General features: G+C 37.2%; 1 protein-coding gene across 15 annotated transcripts in view; it reads right to left on the reverse strand.

Moving 5' to 3' along the window:
* Positions 1 to 20,766, reverse strand: part of CDC42BPB (CDC42 binding protein kinase beta) — an 80,492-nt gene that overhangs the window by 25,574 nt on the left and 34,152 nt on the right. For all 15 annotated transcript variants that reach the window (XR_014947282.1, XM_085550595.1, XM_015865562.3 and 12 more), the window contains exons 4-16: positions 18,639 to 18,734; positions 14,377 to 14,525; positions 10,868 to 10,961; positions 9,785 to 9,985; positions 7,997 to 8,245; positions 6,668 to 6,747; positions 5,816 to 5,982; positions 5,597 to 5,716; positions 3,527 to 3,660; positions 2,980 to 3,222; positions 1,248 to 1,358; positions 650 to 894; positions 371 to 476 (exon numbers count right to left, since the gene is read on the reverse strand). Coding sequence is in view for 14 of the 15 variants with exons in the window: in XM_085550595.1 (XP_085406721.1) it covers positions 371 to 476; positions 650 to 894; positions 1,248 to 1,358; positions 2,980 to 3,222; positions 3,527 to 3,660; positions 5,597 to 5,716; positions 5,816 to 5,982; positions 6,668 to 6,747; positions 7,997 to 8,245; positions 9,785 to 9,985; positions 10,868 to 10,961; positions 14,377 to 14,525; positions 18,639 to 18,734 (1,995 nt within the window). In the remaining variant the exon portion in view is untranslated. The remainder of the gene's footprint in view (positions 1 to 370; positions 477 to 649; positions 895 to 1,247; positions 1,359 to 2,979; positions 3,223 to 3,526; positions 3,661 to 5,596; positions 5,717 to 5,815; positions 5,983 to 6,667; positions 6,748 to 7,996; positions 8,246 to 9,784; positions 9,986 to 10,867; positions 10,962 to 14,376; positions 14,526 to 18,638; positions 18,735 to 20,766) is intronic.

The raw sequence follows: 20,766 nt of genomic DNA on the forward strand, positions 1-20,766 counted from the left end.
CAAAGGTGGAGCAGATTGAAGCAAGCGCAGAGGCTACAGTGAGGAAAGAGGCTTAACTGTAAGCCATCAGGAAGGCAAGCTGGCATTGTAAATGCTTTGCTCTCTGTGAAGCTTCCACACAAAAATTGGAAGGTGGTGCCCTCTGAGTTGCAGGAATCAGTTCCACAAAGAGCAGTAACTGAGATGCTAAAGCTACCACTTGGCCAGATCTCTGACACTTATATCACCAAAAATTCATTTGTTTTACTATATATTACCTGAACATTTACTGGTACTGTTCAGATCAATGAGAACATTATTTGAACACTTCAGAACAGCAGAACATAATACTTCTTGCTTTGCTAAAAAAAATGTTTCCTAAAATAATTACCTTCTCATTTTCTGTTGTTAGCTTTTTGTTATCTTCTAAGAGCATAGATCTTTCACGCTCGTATTTCTCTTTCATTGATCCCACTGCTTCCTCCATTTCGCTATGCCTAAGGAGGACAAGAAATACAAGCATGTACAGTAAGACTGCAGAATCTAGACTGGGATTTTCAGAAAAACATGAACAGGATTAAAGTGAAACACCATCCTGAGCTGTTACCTACGCGATGCAGCACACATACAAAAGAAATCCTTGGTTATTAATCACGTCCCTAAAACTTACCTCTCTCGCTTCGTTTTCTCTAATTTATCCTTTAGTATCATGATCTCTTTCTGCAGTGCAAGCTGATGACTCTCCGAATCGTGTACTTCCTTTTTCACGTTTTTTACTTCTAGAACATGTGATGCTTCTCGCCGGACCAGCTCCTCTTCATAGAATAAGATTTTCTTTTCCAGCTCAGCCTTCATTTTTGAAAGCTCCTGCTGATGTTCTAGTGTGGCACCTGCTGCCCGCCCCCCCTGCTTCACCTGCAGAAGAGTGGAGAAAAGAACTCATCAGGAAGGGACTACAATCCTTATATTTTAGAAGCATCATCTGAAAAAGAATTGTCCTATTCCAACACTTTGGAAAAATTTTGCTTAGGGCCTAAACGGCTCAAAAGCTGCCTTCAAGTGTTTAGCTCCTTAAGTGACTGGTCTGCTTACATGACCCTAAGGGGATCAAAATGGTTACAGAGATAACAACTTTGGACCACATAGGTTTATTAGGAAAAAAAAAGTAGATGGTATTTTTTATCCTGGTATCAACACTGAGTAAGCAAAAATATTGCAAGTCCCATGTGACGAGTAAACATTAAAAAGAAAAAAAAAAAAGAAGTAACCTTCAGAGCTTCCAGTTCATTTTCCAGTTGTTTGCAGAAGACCTCACTGTGTTCACGAAGCTTGCGTTCTTTTGATGCTTCTGCCATAACTTCTTCAAGTTGGGATTCCAGCTATAAAATCAGAGTAATTTAAAGTCATTTAAATTACTACCTTGCCATTCATTTCCTCCCTTCCATAGAGATGAGTTTTCCATGGCCTTGAAAACAAATATTTTCCTCATCTCTATCTTATGTTACGCCATTTTGTGTGAAAGCTTTCAGAATTTCATGATAACGTTTTGCCTTCAGTGATTCAGGCATCTGTCTTTCTTAAAGCAGATCTACTACCAAATGATTTTTGGTACTGACACAAACCATATTAGATATGTGCAGGGATAACGGCAAAGCTTTTATTAATGTTAAAAGAAGGAATCAGCTCTAGGAAGTCAATGCAGCTGTGAAAGAGAAAAGCCTTTCATATTTACAGGTCAGCTCCATGACTCAGTATCTACTAAGGCAGCAGATCTGAAAATCCTGAACTTTGAGCCAAGTTACTGTGAAATACTTCAAATATGAACACTGAACACTTGTACCTTGCAATTATGGAATAAAATAGCCTTGATCATCATCCATTTACCTATTTCAAAAAGCTTATAGTATCAGAAAGATAATCTAGTAGCATCCAAGGCAGCTATGAAACTAAAGAAGAATAAAAACTGCTTGGTTTTCTTTGCATTCAAATTCAACTAACAAAGTTGTTTTTAAAAGCAATACAGGTAGAACTGTAGACTAAGATAATGAACTTAAAGATTAAGATCTGAATAGAAGGCTGATGAAGATGTTAGGAAAGAGAGAACAGAGGAATTTCTAGGAACAAAGACAGATGATCATGTCTTTCATAGAAACATGCAATAACACTTGAAAGGAGGGCAGAATGCACTGCCAAATGTAGTACTGTAACCCTATGTCTTTCCCAGTTAAGTACCGCCTCTAATTCACAGGCAGGTCTGAAATACTTCATCTCTTACTACATTTTCATATTCTGCCCTCCAACTTGCCATGTGTTTTCTAGCACCACTTATAAAGCTCAAGTTCTTTTTCAAACTTCACTCATAGGACACAGAAAATATGAAACCTTTTCAGTGATTAAAACACTGCATTAACCATAACTCATGCAATCTTCCAGTTATCCACTTCTTATTCAAAATTATAAACTGCCTAGGATAGTAATCAGAAAATTAACTTGTTTAAAGATATTTACAAAGATACTCTATACACTAAGAAAATAGTAAATCCCTGCCTATTCAGTCTGCATCACTGCTCTTCCCTCCAGAGAGACAGAAACATTCAGCTAGGAAAAAAAAGTGAAGTCAAAATACTCCAACATAAAGCACGTCAAGGCACTGAGCATTCCAGGTTTCAAGCTGACTGGAACTCAGTCAGCAGGAATCAAAGAAATTAGAGGCTGGGCATGTAGCAAGAATGATTTCCTTGAGACATCAGGCCGAAATCAGCCTGAATACAAAGAATAAAGTAGACTCTGCTAATTCTCTGAAATGCTAGAAAGCTTCTAGAAATTACTCCACAACCTATTTTGTGATCTACAGTGAAATGATACGGAAGAGCTATCAGAGCAATATCTTAAAAGCAGAGTAAATTATTGTTTCTGCTGATTTCTCAGTACAATCACATCTGTAATACAGGGCAAGCAGCAGCTGAAACGTGTCGCTGTTAGCTGTTTTATTGAGCTAACCTCTTTTCTGATTTTCTCTGATTTACGGATGTCCTGTCGCATAGCATCATTTTTCTGCAAGCTCATTTCCATTTCCTCCTCTTTGTCACGAAGTTGTCGGGACAGTTTCTGCTTTTGAGACCGCAACTCTCCCATCCTCTCACTGAGCTCGGAGAATTCCTGCACGGCCAGCTTTCTTTGTTGGTGGGCATCCCGCAGCTCTTTGGATTGTGTCTTTAATCTTTCTGAGGCTTCTACAAGTTGCTGGTTGAAAAAAAAATGTATATATATATAAATGGAAGTCAGTTTATTCTTCCCAGGAAAGAAAGTGAACCTACATAAGACGACTTGAAAACTCAAACCTCTCAGATAACTTCAAATATTATTCCTAATAGTTAATTCACACAAATAGTTGATTTACACAGCTGCAGGAGCATACCAAGACAACAGTTATTCTGTTTCTAGGGTGGCATTTCCAAGAGGACTTTTGCTATTCCAGAAGTCTTTCACAGAAATCAGGCTGCACAAGACCATCTCTTTATAAGCATATTCATATTTGGATCAATACCTTATGAAGGTCTTCCTTTTCTTGCCGTAATACTCGGCACTGCTTTTCCAGTCCTTTCAACTTATGCATACAGTCTTCATGCTCTTGTCGGAAAGCCACTGCATCTGCAAGCTGTCCTTCCAGTTTACTGACATCTGCAGAGTAATACGTAATAAAGGTAACTGGTCCCCAACATGCATCAAGTAAGGAACATTACTTAAGTAAACTGGCATAACTTCATTCAGAAAATTACCTTCTTTCCATTTTAGGCAGCTTGAAATTAACTCCAATGCACCAGCGGCCTCATGTAATTTTAACTTTCCCAACATATTAAAAACAAACAATTCCACACCTCCCAAAGACTGTTATCTCTTGAAGCAAAAAAGCCTTAACACGGGGATGTTTCATGGTTTGAGAAACACAACTTCTACCCCTTGTTAGCACTGAAATTAAATCAAGTCATTTGAATTCCAGTTCTGGTAATTTGTCTCCTAAATATTTTTCATTATATGACAAGCAAGACTTCATTTAATGGTGCAAGCAGAAAGACAGGAAATAACCACCATTTCCTAGAGCTTATTTATTTCCATATCTACTTATCCCAAAGTAGATAAGAGACGAAGATCTGGAAAGGCAACATCATTCTGCATGAAGCAGAATGGAAACCCAACTGCCCATAATCCTACCAGGATGTTCCCTTGGCAGTTCTCTTCTTAGTTGCAAAGAAGATTAAAAAATTTTGATCATCGTTAAGCAGAAAAGGTAATTGCCTTTAGAAATATTTCAGTCTTAGAGCTGGTAAGAAACTGAACTGTCATTCTCCATTTGGTTTTAATTGCTACTACTTTTACACAAGTAAGAAATTGCACAGGAATAACTCTCTCACTGAAATTGTGACATCTATGGTAGAACAGGAAGCTGAACCTGTGCATTCAGTGATCCCAAGCATTGCCGTAGCATTTGAAGTAGCATTCCTTTTCTCATTTTAGTACGAAGCTGTGCTGAACTCCCTCCCACTCCACAGACTATACTGCCAGATTTCAATATGTAACAGCACACAATAGGCTGAAGAACTGGATAAACCTGACCCATTTGCAGTATAGCACCTTAATCAAACTCTTTAGACAAACATGATTTCTAGTATGCACAAGAACAGAGTTTGGTTTCACAACAAATGTTCTTATAAAGGGGGTGGTTTTGCTGAACTGTAAAAAGAAATATCAGTTGTGACCAACAGTGGACTGACTGACACATGAACCAAGATAATAACTTAAGAAAGCTTTAGGGATCTGGACCAAGGAAATAGAGAGGTCTACAAATAAGTGCTCATGAATGGAGGACAATGGTTTAAGGTTTTGGGTATTAGTAACCTGGCATCTAAACTCACTACAGGCCCCTATAAACATCTTAGCTGACCCATCAGGATTCAGAACAACCATATGACTGATGCCCACTTAAAAATTAGACACTAACAGAAGGTTTTTATGTATAAACTAATAGCACTGTCAAGCAACAGATTTTCAGTGATACAGATGAGTCAGTCCCTTCTTGGGACAGATGCCAGTATTTCTCTGCAATACTTCCTAATTAGTGCATCACCAGACAAAAACACAAAGGGCGCAGCAGCTCAGAAATATTTAAATATGCAGTATTATTATTATTATTATGCATCCCCACCATTATCTAACCACTCATATTACTAAAGGGCAACTAATCTTTTCTCTCTATCCTCTGTTACCCATACATCCAGTAAAATTCAATCAAAAATATACTCCTCCAAGAGATCAGGATCTCCAGAGACCTTCATGGGAATCAACATGACTGAAAATATTGGCTTTAACCCATCCATTCAATTCATTCCACTCTCGATCTTCCATACTAGTACATAGTATCAGGATGTAGAAGTGGAAGAGAAGGTTAAGTACTTGCCTGAAAATACTTAAATGCCTTTAACTATTCAACTAAAGATTTTTTTTAAAGACCTCAATAATGTTAATTGTAATTACTGCAAAACCACAATATGTATTTTGCTATTTCTATTAACATTAAGCTCCAGTACCATAATTACTGCTAGTCATGCCAGAGGCTTACCTGTTAATTTGTTCTTCAACCGTTCAATTTCTTCATTCAATTTTTTTATTTCCTTATCGCGGTTTGTATTTACTGTAGCACACACTGGACCTTGGAGGCTTTGCACTGTCTGTGTAGATTCTTTAATATCAGGAAAGGAGGAAAAGTTATTCAGTGAGATACATTTTGATTCCTCTAATAGCAAGAGCTAAGAATCCAAAAAAACCATAAGCCACTCACCTTGCAGTTTTCTGTTCAAATCCTGCTTTTCTTGCTCTAATTTCCTTATTTTCTTTTCATAACCTTCTATTTGTGAAGTGTTCTTTGAGTCATGCTGTACATCCACATCATTGGTTACAGTGTCAGACTGCATTGCACTCTTCAAAGTGCCTCTATCGGATAAAGAGCTGAAAATAAACACAAAAGTAAAAATCTTTTAATGCTCTCAGCAGTCTACATAGCAGTGACAAGTTGGGATTCCAACTACTATGCAACTTAAACTTACAAGAACATCCAGTAAAACTGTTACTGTTGAGAGAACTGTCAAAGCAGATATACCCTGACACTACCATGTATGATGCTGATGAATTAAGATACTTACATTCAGGTATTTAATTATGCTAATGTATGTTAACTTTACAAACTGTTTGAATAATTATTATTATTAACTCTCCATTGTCAGAACTTACTACCACCTGAAAATGGGGAATCTGTATTTAGAGTAACATTACACTATGTTAATGTTACGTACCAACAAGCAATGAAAAAATCCTGAATTGTTCGTGGCAGACAAGCAACTCGGACAAGACTTGCTTTTAGCCTCTTCAAGCAAGAAGATCAAGTTTGTACTTCCCTACATGTAACATCTAGTCCCTTAAGTTTCATTCATTTCAAATAATGGAAATTAAATACAAAAGCATCTAATCTTGGAAAACATGATCAAAATACGTTCAAAATATATTCATGTGGGATGGAGGATTCATCCATCGATACATGTATAGGCTTATTCCTGCTTGGTTACAACAATGAGATCTTTCTAGAATTAGATTTATTTTGAATATCGCTTTAATAAACAACATATCCTTTGCTTACCTATCAGTTGTATATGTAAACCCAACAAAGGGTAAATGCAGTCCAGAAAAGCCTGTATGAGAACTCGGTGGCACCACTTCCTGCATAAAAATAACAGGCATGAAAACCCAGAAGAGAACCCATGCAGAGCTAAAGCCATTTGATTTACTCTCAATGGTTAAAAAGAAACAGCTGATGGAAAGATTCTTCTTAGCACTTACCAATTCACAAATGGCAATTATGCTTCATTGTATAGCCTTCTATTGTCCTTGTATGAACCTTAATTCAGATTAGGTCATTTAATATAATGACCTGAATTTAGAAGCCTACTTTTTTTGTGAGCTGGCACTTGAAAAGGCAGCATTTCAGCAAGTTCAAAGCACAAGGCAACCATTAAAAGAAAACCTGAAACTTCAAGTTCCTAATTAAAGTGACCAGGCATGAAAATGCATGATGTTTGCTTTAGTATGCTTGTTACTGCAAGACACGTCATCAAAAAATCAAGCCAAAAGTTCTCCGTTTCTTGGATTGAAACTGATGAACAAGTGGCCACGAACAAAACTGAAGGAAGGGAACAGCAACACCCTCACTCCCAAAAACAGTCTTCTGTTTTTTAAGTGACTGAAGTAGCATCAATTTGAGTTCTCTCACCAGGACAGCTGTGATTACAAGCTGCCTGTATGTACTTTTGAAGATAGATCATATTCATACCCGCTGAAGAACAGAACAAAATACAAGCTCCTTGTAAAGATAAATTAAAAGGGCAAATATATGTCAGCTTTTTTCCTGCATGAATAAGCTTTAATTTTGAGCAACTATGTTATTTAATGCTACAATGTGAAGTCATTTCAAATGTTAAAAAATAATGTTTTCCACCTCACTGCTCATTTCGGTTTTCAGGAACTGCAAGTTTCTTTTCTAAATGATAACAGTTGGTAAATTGGGTTAGTTGAGTGGGGTTTCATTGTTCCAAAATTTCACATAGCATAACTACTTTTGATCTTCATTTGAGCATTCATGTCATTATGGCTGCAATATGAATACTCCCTGTTGCTGTAACATTGCACCACAGAGTAAATCCAAGTATATATGTGGAGGTACCACTAAATTTCCTAGACCTGGGAACCTGTTTCATGGACTTTTAGACTTTAAAACAAAACATTTCATTAGCACAACATATCAGCAAATTCACTACTTGCTCCTTTTACAGAACAAAAACAACAATAAAAAAAAAAAAAACAACCCCAAAAACATGAAAGTAATTATCTCTCTCGAAACAAGTTTTCACCACTACCTTACAATGCAGCACAGTGGATACTTGCGTTAGTGATATTTAAATAAAAGACTCACTGGATTTCTCAATACATCATCGTCTACATCGAAGTTTGAGGTGTCAGATGGACTGCTAACATCTGGAATATAAGGTGCTTCTAGGTTTCGGATGTTATCCCAGTTAAGTCCTTCAAAAAATGCATGAGACTTAAAATCCTCTATTCCATTCTGTCCCAGCCTACGTTCCCTACTGCAGATAAGTCGCTGAATAAGATCTTTTGCTTCTTCAGACACATCTGTAACATGGGATGGAAACTGGAATCGTTCCTAGAAAACGAAACAAATTGAGAAATTTTTAAAGGAAACCATTCCATAATTTCCAGTGATAGTTTTCAGAAAGAAACCGCTAAATTACAGCAACAGAACTGCAAACAAATATACAAACTGTCCTATATCCACTGAGCAGTGGCAGAGTACAATGCAATATGACCATTGATAGATCTGTTGTCTTAAAGCAGATTTTGAAGACAAGTAATCTATTCTCGATTCCTTTAAATCAAATCTGAATGAAAACAGCTGCCATTACAGTAACCCCTAAGAAAAGGCAACTTTTTTTTTGGAGGACATACAGGAGCTCTGACACATTACAGAGCATTAAAGACTGTGCAACATGGGCATACACTAACTGATACTCTGATTTATTTCTGCTCTTAAAACCCAGAAGATACAAGTCAATTCTTCAGGAAACATTGTTATATGTGAAATTACTCCAGATAAAATTGGGAAAACTTTTTCTGTCTTTTAGTTTACTATTACTTCTAGAAGTTTGCTTTAGTAAAGGTCAGTAGCACTTCTATAGGTTTACAATACAACCTTTCAAGGTTTAAATGAGACCATTAGGGACCAAAATGGCAAAATTCAAATTAAACTTTAAAATGTCAATTAAAACCACATTGATTTTATGTCCTAATGAGACTGTAATACCAAGACTGCAATATAACAGCTTCAAACTTCCTCAAAAACAGTTGACACCTATGCAGACAGCATTTAGCCCCAAGATGATTGCACATTTCGATCATAATACAGAAAAGATTGCCACCAATTAGTTAACTGAGGAAATTAAAGCAAGAGGGAGATTAACACTGATCACTGCAAGGGTGACAGCTCTAGAAAGGATTTAATATCCTGTCCACCACTGCTTCACTATGAAAGTACATTACTGTAAACACCAGTACATCAACACACCTTCCAACTACACCTCTGGAAGGACACTGTGAACTGGTTTATTCTTATTCCCCAATATTCAAAATGCATCCAAAAGTTTCAACAGTTTTCTACCACTATCTCTGGACAAAGCCCCCTGACCTCATGTTCTTCATGCAGCTCAAAAGTTCATGTTTTTCTGTCTCTTCTCCTCTGGGCTACTCCCCCTTGACCTCATGCTCTTTATGCAGCTCATGTCCACACCGGCTGACTTGCCTCTTTCCTTTTTTTTTTTAACTGATTATTGACGTGACAGAAAATGTGCACAGCTGCATAAATAATGCATTACTTCATTTCTCCAGCACACTCCAGAAGAAACTTTCAAAGGGCCCATCTTAAGAATTGGTTTTAATTTTTGTTTCATGAAGACTGCTTAGACTTTTCAACAAGAACATTATCACTTAGAGGAAAAAAAAACAAATTCTGCCTTTCAGATGCCAATGTTCCTAAAAATGGAACCAACAAATCTACATAATTAGATACAGTTCTACATCATCATGAGAAAGCAAAGAACTACCATCACTTCAATATTTATAAGCAGTAACAGTTCCACTGTAAACATTATAATCTTAGTAAATACAGTAGGATGAACATATTTCTTACTTCGTGATTCATAATCTTCCCATAGGTTTCCACTAATGACTCTGCGTAAAAAGGTGTTTCACCATAAAGCATTTCATACATGCAGACCCCCAGTGACCACCAGTCACATTCAGGCCCGTATTTTCCCATTCCATCCTCCATGGCTTGCAGTATCTCAGGGGAGATGTAGTCAGGGGTACCCACTGCTACAGAGGACTGCACCTTAAAAATAAGGCAAACATAATTCTGGTAAGTTTTCAGGATCACTAAAGCAACATTCTCACTCACACTTTAGAATTTCTGATAGAGACATCAGTACATGATTTTAGAAAAGTTAACTATATTAAAAACAACAACAACAAAACACAGCAATAAAACAAAGAATGTATTAAGAAAGTAATAAACTCTATATTTTAATTTGCACACAGCAAAACTTCCAAATAGTTATACCTGTTGTCAGAAAGCCAAGCAAGTGTTTTGCCTGTGTGTGCTTTTACACTTTACAACTGCAAATGTTTGCCAGAAATTGAAATGGAAATTTAATAAGCAGGCAGTTTGAGTCCTATGCCTGAGTTTCAGTTTACAGTTTCACCTGAAAACAGCAAAACAAGTTTACAGGGCAAGTAGTATCCTATTTATATTAGGTTTGAAATTGGTTTAATGTCTATGTAGCATAATTGTAGATGCAATATAGAGAATAGTTAATTAATTTCCTTGTGTCCTCTTAGTAGGAAAGCCTCGACCATTGGGTCAGTAGAGAAGCAGCTGTAATCTCTAGGAACACACTTTAAGGGTTCATGTGGAGTTACAATACCCTTCCAATTCATTTTGTTTTTAAGGTGGTAAATCCTTGACAGACATTTTATAGCTACAGAATGCCACCAAGACTCGAGTCTGTGCCAAAACTGCTGGACACTGCATACCAGGAAACAAAAGATTTCAAAAACTGTTTCTTAGAAACGTGTTGAACACTTTTAGCATGTCAAAAAGCTTACACTAAAAGTGTTCAATAGTAACGTATTAACATTTAATAGTGTTAGGACCAGGAACTTGCTTAAAAGATCCCACTACAAGTGACCCAATTCAATTCTGCTTCATACATACTGTGCCATCTTCACTCATTTTGAGACAGGACCCAAAGTCTGCCAGTCGTATATGGCCATTCATGTCCAAAAGAACGTTATCAGGTTTTATGTCCCTATATGACAGAAAGAAGTGAAAAAATTAAATATATAGTCCAAGCTCTGCTTATAAAGATTACATCAGATTAGAACCAAATAACAAAGACATTTATGTTGGTTATACAGTGACGCAATCTTTTTTTATTATACTACCTATGACTCCATCTGCCAAACTTAAAACATTGCCTGCCACACTGAAACTTATGACTATATGGGACTTTCAGCTCTAAGTTGAACTCTGGTTAAATAACCAAGCAGAACAATTACAGTGAGTCAGAGAACAGAACAGATAGGCAGTTTACTTCATCAACGTTATTTCAAGATTGTACACATAACAATATGCTTTTGGAGGCAAGAGAAAATAAGAAAGAAAAGGTAATCTTTTAATCCGTTTTCTTTGTTGTTGTTGTTTGGTTGGTTTTGCCAAGATTGGGTTGTTTTTTGCCAAGATTTATAACCAACCTATAGCTTCCTATCTGAGATTTTTCACTGCTTCTCTAAACTTTGTCCGGCATTTCTGCTGACCTGTATTCTCCACTTGCTATTACAGATCATTTTTCTATATAGTAACTGCGCATCACGTTTGCTTCCACGGGTACCTAAAGACTTTTCTGTCCTGCATTCATGCAGCAGTTACTCTAGAAATCTCTGCATTCTCCTGGCTCTGGGACCAGGACAATGCCATTTCAGCAGGATACAATAATGGGAGAAAGTCCCAAGGGTCAAAGCACGTCATTCCTACTGATGTGTGTATACAGCAGGCTATAAAAGGCATTCTGCATACTGAGATTACTAAATGACATTGAACTAAGATTCCCGTTTCACTGTAGCTGTTTACTTGGTATTATTTTTGGTACCAGGAAGGCAGCCAAAAATAGCTTTAATGAGAGCATGTTAATTGAATTTAGTCCAATCAATCACATTTCGTTTCACCAGTCTGCACTCAAATTCACAAAAGATGGACTACAACATCCAATTTAATAATACAAATTTGACGCATACTACATATATATGTATAAATATTAATTAATAGCCTTAGAATAGCCAGCATTATTGTAAGAGCACACAGCCAGTATGTTGGGAAGGTGTGGGGCGGAGAGAGAAGCAGGTAGAGAGAAAGCAGAACTCGCTGCACCAATTCTGAAGACTAAAAACTGGAACAATCAAGTCTTGCAGGCCAACTCATACCAGTGTACTTCCCATTCCTTAGTCAACGCTGCTCAGGATCAACTCCTAACACGCCATTCCATCAACCCCTTCTGAAATATTACTCAAACTAGCAAAAAAAACCCAAATCAATAAATCTAGACACCACATTTATTCAAATAATGTTCTGTATTATTATTAAATATCATGTGCTTTATATGCAATCTTGTTGCACCACAACACTGAATTGCTTTTCAAATAGGCAGTTCCAAACGTCACCTTATTACACAGAAACAGGAGCTAAGAATGTCTGCTTTTTAGGTTGAATTGAATTGCCGAATTCCATACTTATTACTTGAGCAAACTTATGAAAATTATTAAGAAAGGCTTAGCAAACAATCCTAAAATGTATAGAAATACTGTCAAACTTATAAACTTTTCCAACACGTACTGAAATTGCTACTTTTTAAGCAAGAGCTAATGATTTCAAATTTAGTACCGAAACTACACTAATACTTCTGCTCTTTAGCAGTATTAAGGTAAAATAAGAATGTTAATCTAAACCTGTCAACATAAATTAAAGGCATATTTATTTGTCAGGATGAAAAAAAATATATTTTTGCTAACCCAGAATACTAGGCTATTTCATTTTCCATTCCCCAAAACCTCATCAGTAATTTTCCATTGTTAAATTTATTCTATACTATTACAGTTCTAGATGCTCTCCAGACTTCCCTACAGTCCCATAAGAATCAAGCTCAGTGGAGTAGAAGACTAAGAAAGCTTATACACATCCATGCACAGTTTTTGTGTTGTTTTTTAAATAACACCATTCACAGCGCCACTAGAAGCATAAGCCAACCTCATCCAACACATCTATACTTTTCTGTTTTGCATGCAGCTCTTGCTTGCCTAAGGGAACACTGTTTCTGTTCAGAAAGGCTTAATGCCTCATCTCTGGGCTCCACTGTTTCCTATCTACAGCTAACAGGTCATCTAAACCTTTACAGGGTCCTTGAACTCCTCTCCAGAACAATCATTCTTCTTCCTAATCCACTGCAGTTGCCAACCAGTAATTTCTTGGGCATTCACTCATGTTTTGGTCTCAGAAAAATTTATTCCCATTGCCATAAGAGGCATTCATTCAATCCCACTCAAAGTTGTATTTGGTCAATTAGGCAGCTGCCTTCCTTGGAAATGGTGCAATGGTGCCTCTGGTGAGTTTCTCCAAACACAAAGAATTTTAAAATCCCCACATATTGTCCACATTTACCCACAAGTGTATTACTGTCTGTATTTCACGGTAAAGCCACTGAAGTAAAAACCTACCAGCCAAATGAGATACAATGTTAGCCCAAAGCCCACTTCTACTGAGCACTGACTTCAGCTACCTATCACGAATGTGCTTGCATAGCCAAAAGCAACATTCACACAACTGAAAACCATCATTACTTTCACAGTTTGCATTTTCTAACTTCTTGGTTACTGAAATCAAGCTCTAATGTCATATGCAGTGGATAAGGATACAACCCACTAGGGTTTCCAGTATTACTATCATTTTGCTTTCTTGCTCTATCATACATAGCTGTTAAATCTGAAAATGAAGCAAAGGATAGGGAACTCCACTTGACCAAGAACCTTGAAATGACAAAATATTTACCAAATGTCTCCCCTGCACCACTAACAGCTCTTCTGAAACAGTCACTCTAAGAGGTAACCCAAAGCAGAAATACACCTTCCTGGCCTATTTCCTCCTGCTTAGAGTAAGGCATGTTATATACTTAAACGTTACAAGCTCAATTACATGATTGTAGGTACTGGTGTGGAATATACTTCCTACACACAGGCACAATTAAACAGGTCCACTGATTACCACAAACTATCCTCTTCCACCTGAGGATCAGGCAAGCAGATTCGCTGTTATTATGGGCTTACAGTGAACACATTTTGCATAACTTTTAAACATTTGCAGAGTTCAAATTGCTTTAAACTTCTGTGGACAACTGTAGATAAATATTCATGAAGTGAACTGAGAATAAATTGAGAAGCATGATTAAAACTAAAAGCTTTACTGAGAAGTTAGTAATATAAATGCCACTGCTTCTAATACGAATCCATCAAAACTTGGTAACTAAAATATTACATAGCTTATGTAATTATTACACATCATACAGTAAGCACACGCCCACAGCAGTTCCCCCATGGCTAGCCATCTTTATTTGTAGCAACATCTTTACAATTAATTTAATTGCACACATACTTCTCAAAAGTAAGACAGCATTTTACCTGTGCACATAATGCAGCTCATGTATGGAATGTATTGCAAGCACCATTTCACCAATGTAGAACCTTGCCATATCTTCAGGAAGTTTGTCTTCAAACTTACTGAGAAGTGTCAGCAAGTCACCACCAACATAGTAGTCCATCACTAGATACTGGAAAGGGAGAAATAAAGAAGTTACACACTGAAACACAGCTGTTAAGAAACACAATATTCTTGAATAACCCCAGTAATGATGATGGAAAATCATTCTGTCCTTTCTGTCTTTACTACAATGATGAACAGTGAAGGGAAAAAAAAATCTAATATCACCAAAAATTCAGGCAGGTCATCAGTGCTTAAACTGAGAATTCCAGCAGAAGAGAGAGGAAGAAAAAGAAATTAAAAATAGGAATTTGTAAGAGAACATCAGTGTTATACTAAATATGAACAAAAATACTTGATAGCACTTGCAGAACAGAGTTCTTTTGGACTGGGAAATGATAAGGATTAACATTTTAAAGTTTAGTTCGTGCAAGTGGCTTCTTGCCTGAATTGCACGTCTATTATCAGGTGCTAAAATTTGAGGAATTATGTGTTTGAATGTTGGATATTTATATCATACAAACCATTTGCTGAAGGAAACTCTTAGCAGAAGCACTAAGTAACAATCCTTGCATCTTTCAAGCACTTCTTATTAGAATTTCACTAAATTCTTTTCTGGAAGGCATTAGTGCTCAACAGATGGATGCAGCTTCGTTTAAAACAAAGACTTCATTACAAATTTCAGCCTTGGTACATTTCAATACTATTAGTGGTTCTGAAAGTGGAACTTAGTACATCAGTATCATCGTGCACTCATCTTGACACATGCCTAACAGAGCTGGATGGATGTATAACAGAGCTGGCAGGAGCTCCATGACACTATGGCAGGGATTGCTCATAAATCAGAAGTGCTGTCACGCCAGAGGCACTACAGCAGTTGAATATTTAAAAATCTAATGTTCATGTTCTTGGACAGTAATGTATTTCAATGAAAGTGTAAATTGCCTCCAAGGCCAATCCACCATTATTGTTATTCTGGAATGAACCAACATGGATATGGTATCATATGAAAGTAAAGGATTCAGACTCGTTAGGCAAAAACCACTCAAAGCATGACTTGAACATTTTTGTTCCATGATTCCCAGGATGGAACACTATTTCCTCACTATCATTTGGCTCAGAAGAGGACTCGAAAAGGCCTACATTTTGATATTTTTTTCAGCATTTCACTGTAGCTTAAATAACAAAAATTGCCCATCACATTATGTTGAAAGCAACCAGCATGTACTGCACAATCAAATAAGGAGTTTTACATGTTTGTAGAAAGACCACGTGCACACAGCAATTACCTTTGGGAACGAAAAGGTACAGTCAGGAACCAGAAGCGTTTTAAAATTAATACTGTATCATGCTATTTTCTTTCAAAAGTAAGGTTAAGGGAGTTTACAGAGCCTTCTGTGGGAGCTGAAAGGAACTGCCTGTCAGGAAGACACAGTAATGCACTTTTCGGTTCCCACAGAGTTCACAAGGCAGTGAGAACTCAGCTGACCCATGAAATAAGGCTCCTGGAATAGGGGAACACTTGAGACTTCTACAAGAAAGTCAAATTTTATTAATCATCTTCCTCACAATGATCTTCTTGCCCAGAGGCACTTCTCTCTTCATATAGGGTTAAAATAAAGGGTATTATGACAGTTAAATTTAGACATACTGCATTTCTTCCTGGGAAGTGGTTACATCAAACAGGGAGGGTGGTTGGAGATCAAAGGGAGAAAAAAAAAGACATCAAAATGCTCATACGAATACTCATAAGGAGACTTTAAGAGGCTGGCAACAGAAAAACACACATCTTTTGTCATGAATAATAAAGAAAGTATTTATCCTTGAATTCCTGGTAAATCACAGAAAAACTCAGAGATTTAAATTTAGGTTATGAACTTCAGGTCACATACGCATTTCTGATGTGCACAGACTGAGCTTTACCGACCCTATCTACTTCAGCAGAATCACCAAAGGCTCACTTAATCCATCTTGACTCATACTGTCTCTGCAAAAACCTTTCTAGGAACCATAGAAAGTCATGCTAACATTTCTACTTAATGTCATTTAAGAGCTGGCTGTTCAGAAAAAAAACTACCACATTTAAAAAGTAGATGAGCAGAACCAGAAAATCAAACTCCAGAACAAATACACTTTGTAGAACTTTGTGTTTCATGCCTGTATTTAATTTCTCCATCATCACATGCTCTACTAATACTGAAGACAAGACATAAAACCCCAACTATTTCTAGAGACTCCAATGGCAGCTACTGCTTTCTGTCTTAATATATTGTCATCTCATTTTTTATCTAATTCTGAAGTCTTACTTCATGCAACCAGAGGAGGATAGTAAAGCCCCAGGTGTGGAAAGACACCTCTCTGGTTTTGTGTGTAAGAATCATGAGCTATAATGCAGAAATATCAATGGGAGCAGATAAAAAGAATCAAGAGCTTTCCCTTTCAGAGAGAACTGATGTCCACTCCAGGTTGGCAACTCAAGCTCTGGTGTCTGTTCTTATTTTCTTCTTAGATTTGTGGTCCGTTACACAAGAGTCAGGACAAGTAGCAAAGCTGAAAAGTAAAGCCAAACTGAACAGGTTCTGTAATGTGGCAGCACACTCTTGAGTTGTGGAAAAATACGACTATAAATTTACTTAAGATGAGCAGAGGTCTGAGCAGAGATCTTTCAGCCTTGGACAAGTAAACTACTAAGACAGCATGGAAAAGAGCCTGGATGAGAGCCCACATTTCTGGATGAAAGCTACTTCCTGATGTGTTTTGTCAACTTGCCTTTCTCTTCAAACACAGTTTACAATTGGGTAACTAAAATGCATATACACTTCATCTGTTAGTACCAGACCTTTACATGAGATGGATGCTGAGTAAAAGACCAAATTGGAAGTTAGCATCTCAGCACATGCGGTACCAGACCTCAGGCAAGCTGGCAATCTGCTGACTTCAGCTGCCAGGCAGAGTTGTTGCTTTCTAAATTCTGGATCTTAAATTAGATGTTAGCTGTCTAAACCCTGCTGTCAAGTGAAACCTCAACATCTACATGCCTTTGGGAACTTGGGGAAATGTATTACATTGTTACAGCTTACTTGCAGCGGGTTTTCATCAAATGATATTAGCAATAGTAGATCTCTCCCTGCATTGTCACTACTGTTTCTACTGCTTTCTGTTACTATAGGTAAAAAAAGAATTTTTAGCCCCATTTCCAGATGCTGCTTGGAAAAATTACATTACAGCATCTTGAGTTATTTTTATAAACGTCTGAAGGCTGTTTGATTCTGAGGGAACTTGAACTTATGAGCAATCTTCCTGAGGCAGTTCCACAGATAACTAGATTTTGAGGGGTGGAAAATGTGGATCTATCCCAAAGTATTAATAAAATGGAAATAAGACTGTAATTGAGCACCTAGAGACCTGACGTGCTTGTCACTGTGAAAATCCTTTAAAGATGATAGTCAAACTAGCACCTCTCAAGAAATTTGAGCGTTATCTGACTTTTTAATGCTTATTTCCTGAACTCATTAGAAAGTTTTCATCAATAAGCTCATTTCTTGTTTACAACAACAACCAGCACATTCCTGGCTTGTGTGATAAAGCTAAATACAGTTTGTATGCTATAGTAACTCACAATTTTCCAGTAACCATCACTTCAGATGACCAATCTGCAGGTTTCAAAAGCATTTTGCTTTTGAAAATACCTTATTCTTAGTCTACTTAAGATAACAATTTAATCACCGCTTTTAAAATAAAATGTTAACTTAATCATGCCACTTCTAAACAAAGCCTTGAATGTGAAACGTTAATATTAAACAGCTCTTATTTTCACTGTGTTAACATCTCCCCTAAGTTAATTAGTTGTGATGTTATCCAAAAACAAACTTAAGCATGATACATTTATGCAAGAGTAGATCCATTTAAAAACCGCTTAGCTAACCTCCGCAGACTGCACTACTACACGGCTTTCTCTCTTACAGTTACAGTCAATCCTTTGAAGATTTTCTTCAAGGACAAAACAAGAATGCCAAAACACAGCTGAAAGGCACGAGGTGGACTGATTTATTGCACCAATACACTTAGGAATACAAAAAATAACATATTCTCATATGTTATTTTCTCTCTATATATTTATGTCTCTCATATATTTATGTCTCTCATAACATAAAGCTTTTATTTGCTGATGAATCAAACATACCAAATAGTTCTCATCTTGAAAGGCGTAGTGCAATGTAGTAATCCACTGGCAATCTCCATTCACCAAGACATTTCTCTCTTCTCGGAAACAAGCTGTCTAAAGGAAGCAAAGGGAAAAAGCCATTGTCAACATCAACAAGTAGTTTTCACAGCATGAATATATATGGATGTTTTATGGGATTATTTAAAATTGCTGAACAGAGGCCTCTAATTCATTGGAATTCAGTCTGCACAAGTGACATGCCAAAGAATCTCTGCAGGCTTGTACTTAAACATTCAGTCACACTAATTCTGAATGCAGCCTCAAAAAGAAAACGGGTAAAAACAAAACAGCAAAAAGAAAACCCACAAACCAGTTTGAGCCAACACTAAACCTTTTTAAAACATATTGTGGAGCAATGTTAGGAAAATTATAACTTGTTACTGTAAGTCTGGTTCCTCTGAAACAGACCTTTGTGAAAATACAGTTTCTTTTGAGTACTTTTCTTACATTGCACTTCCAGCTAATAGGCCTTGCAAACATACTACAGGGAAATAAAATCTACTATTCTACTATTAATGTCTTATCTTTGTCCAGTATAATACACTTTCAATTTCAAGACTCTTTACTTCACATAGCAGCCTTCAGAGAAGCAAGCCCTGTGTAGCAGGTTTTCTTAGCATATTTACATAAAACCACCTTTCATAACCTCTGAGAGTCCTCTGAAGAAAGAAGAAAAATGTTTTTATTGGATCAGTATTATCAAGACGCAGATCCTTTCACTGCTCTCCATTCTGAAAGCAATTATTACAACACCCAGTAGTTGCAGATTCAGGTTTCGGGTTCAGGATAAGAATTGATTTTTTGTCACTGCCAATTGTCCAGATGTTTTAGAAAATGTATTGTGGAAGAATATTCCTGGGAAACTGAAGCCTCACCGTATATTGATTGTATCTTATAAACTATCTCAACTGTTATCTTCCCCATAAGGAAGAAAAAATCAATTTATATATCTACTGAAGAGCTCCATACTGGGGTCAGGTTGTCAAGTCAGTAATTATTGATGCAAAGAGATGTAAATTATAATTAAATGTTAACTGAGTGATTTTCATGTTTACGAACACAAGGCCAAAGTACCACTCTAAAAAAAGCTTGGCAGCAGGAGCACACCCAAGTAATGCAATCCTCTGCCCCAGCACCACAGCCCAGCAGCTCGCAGTCGTTCTGGCACTGCTGCCCGGGGTGGCTGCCAGCACACAGAGCTGGTTTATTTATTTTCAAAGACATCCGTTCGTTGATCCAGTTCACTGCGCAAGCTCAAGTAAGGGCATATTACCGATGCCTCTAAACCAGTATGCTTCAGAACAGTTCTGCATAGTGAATTCTAAGATTTTAACTGTCCTTTTCAACTGACAAAACATCATAGAATAACTTTGGTTGGAAAGGTCCACTACCATCAGCTAGTCCAACCATCCACTTACCGTGACCATCATGAAAAAAAGCATATTAGAGAAAAGCATATCAGGCTACCTCACTAGTGAGTCAGGATTTGAAACGGTGAGCAGCAACATGCTAAAGACTACACATTTTGTTGTCAGAACAATGGATACAAATGCAAACAGTCTGCCTATTTTTTTGCTTACAGCCCACCTAGGGATGTCAGCTGATAGTCACTAATCTTTGCTGAACTTTAGTAGCTTCCAACCATATGTTTTTTCTTGCAGCCAGTGCACAAATTAGCACTATTTATATAACTTTGTGCTATGTTTAATGTCACACAGTGCTTCTATTACATAAACCAGCTTAAGAATGTTTCTTAGACCACTCATAGAGTGGATAATAAAATACTTCAAGTCTGCTTTTCAGTGGAACTGCCCACTTAGGAGGCTATTGCATACCCGCAGGTTTTATCTTAAAAATTAACAAGTTTGACCACATTTGTGAATTTCTCATTTCCCAAATGCTTTAAGAACTTGACATGCAGGTTACAAGCTCTTGCTTACCCAGGAAAGCCAGACCATGAGAACAGGAAATGACAAAGGGGCACAGCTAAGCAGACAGCTGCCTTTACAGTTCTGCACAGATATGGAAATCAGCGGAATGAGGGCTCAGCTGGATTGTTACTCATCCCAACTAAGCACTGGGAGAA

Source organism: Coturnix japonica, chromosome 5 (genome assembly GCF_054131305.1).
Source record: "Coturnix japonica strain WE chromosome 5, WE-NBRP24, whole genome shotgun sequence".
Lineage (NCBI taxonomy): Eukaryota > Metazoa > Chordata > Aves > Galliformes > Phasianidae > Coturnix > Coturnix japonica.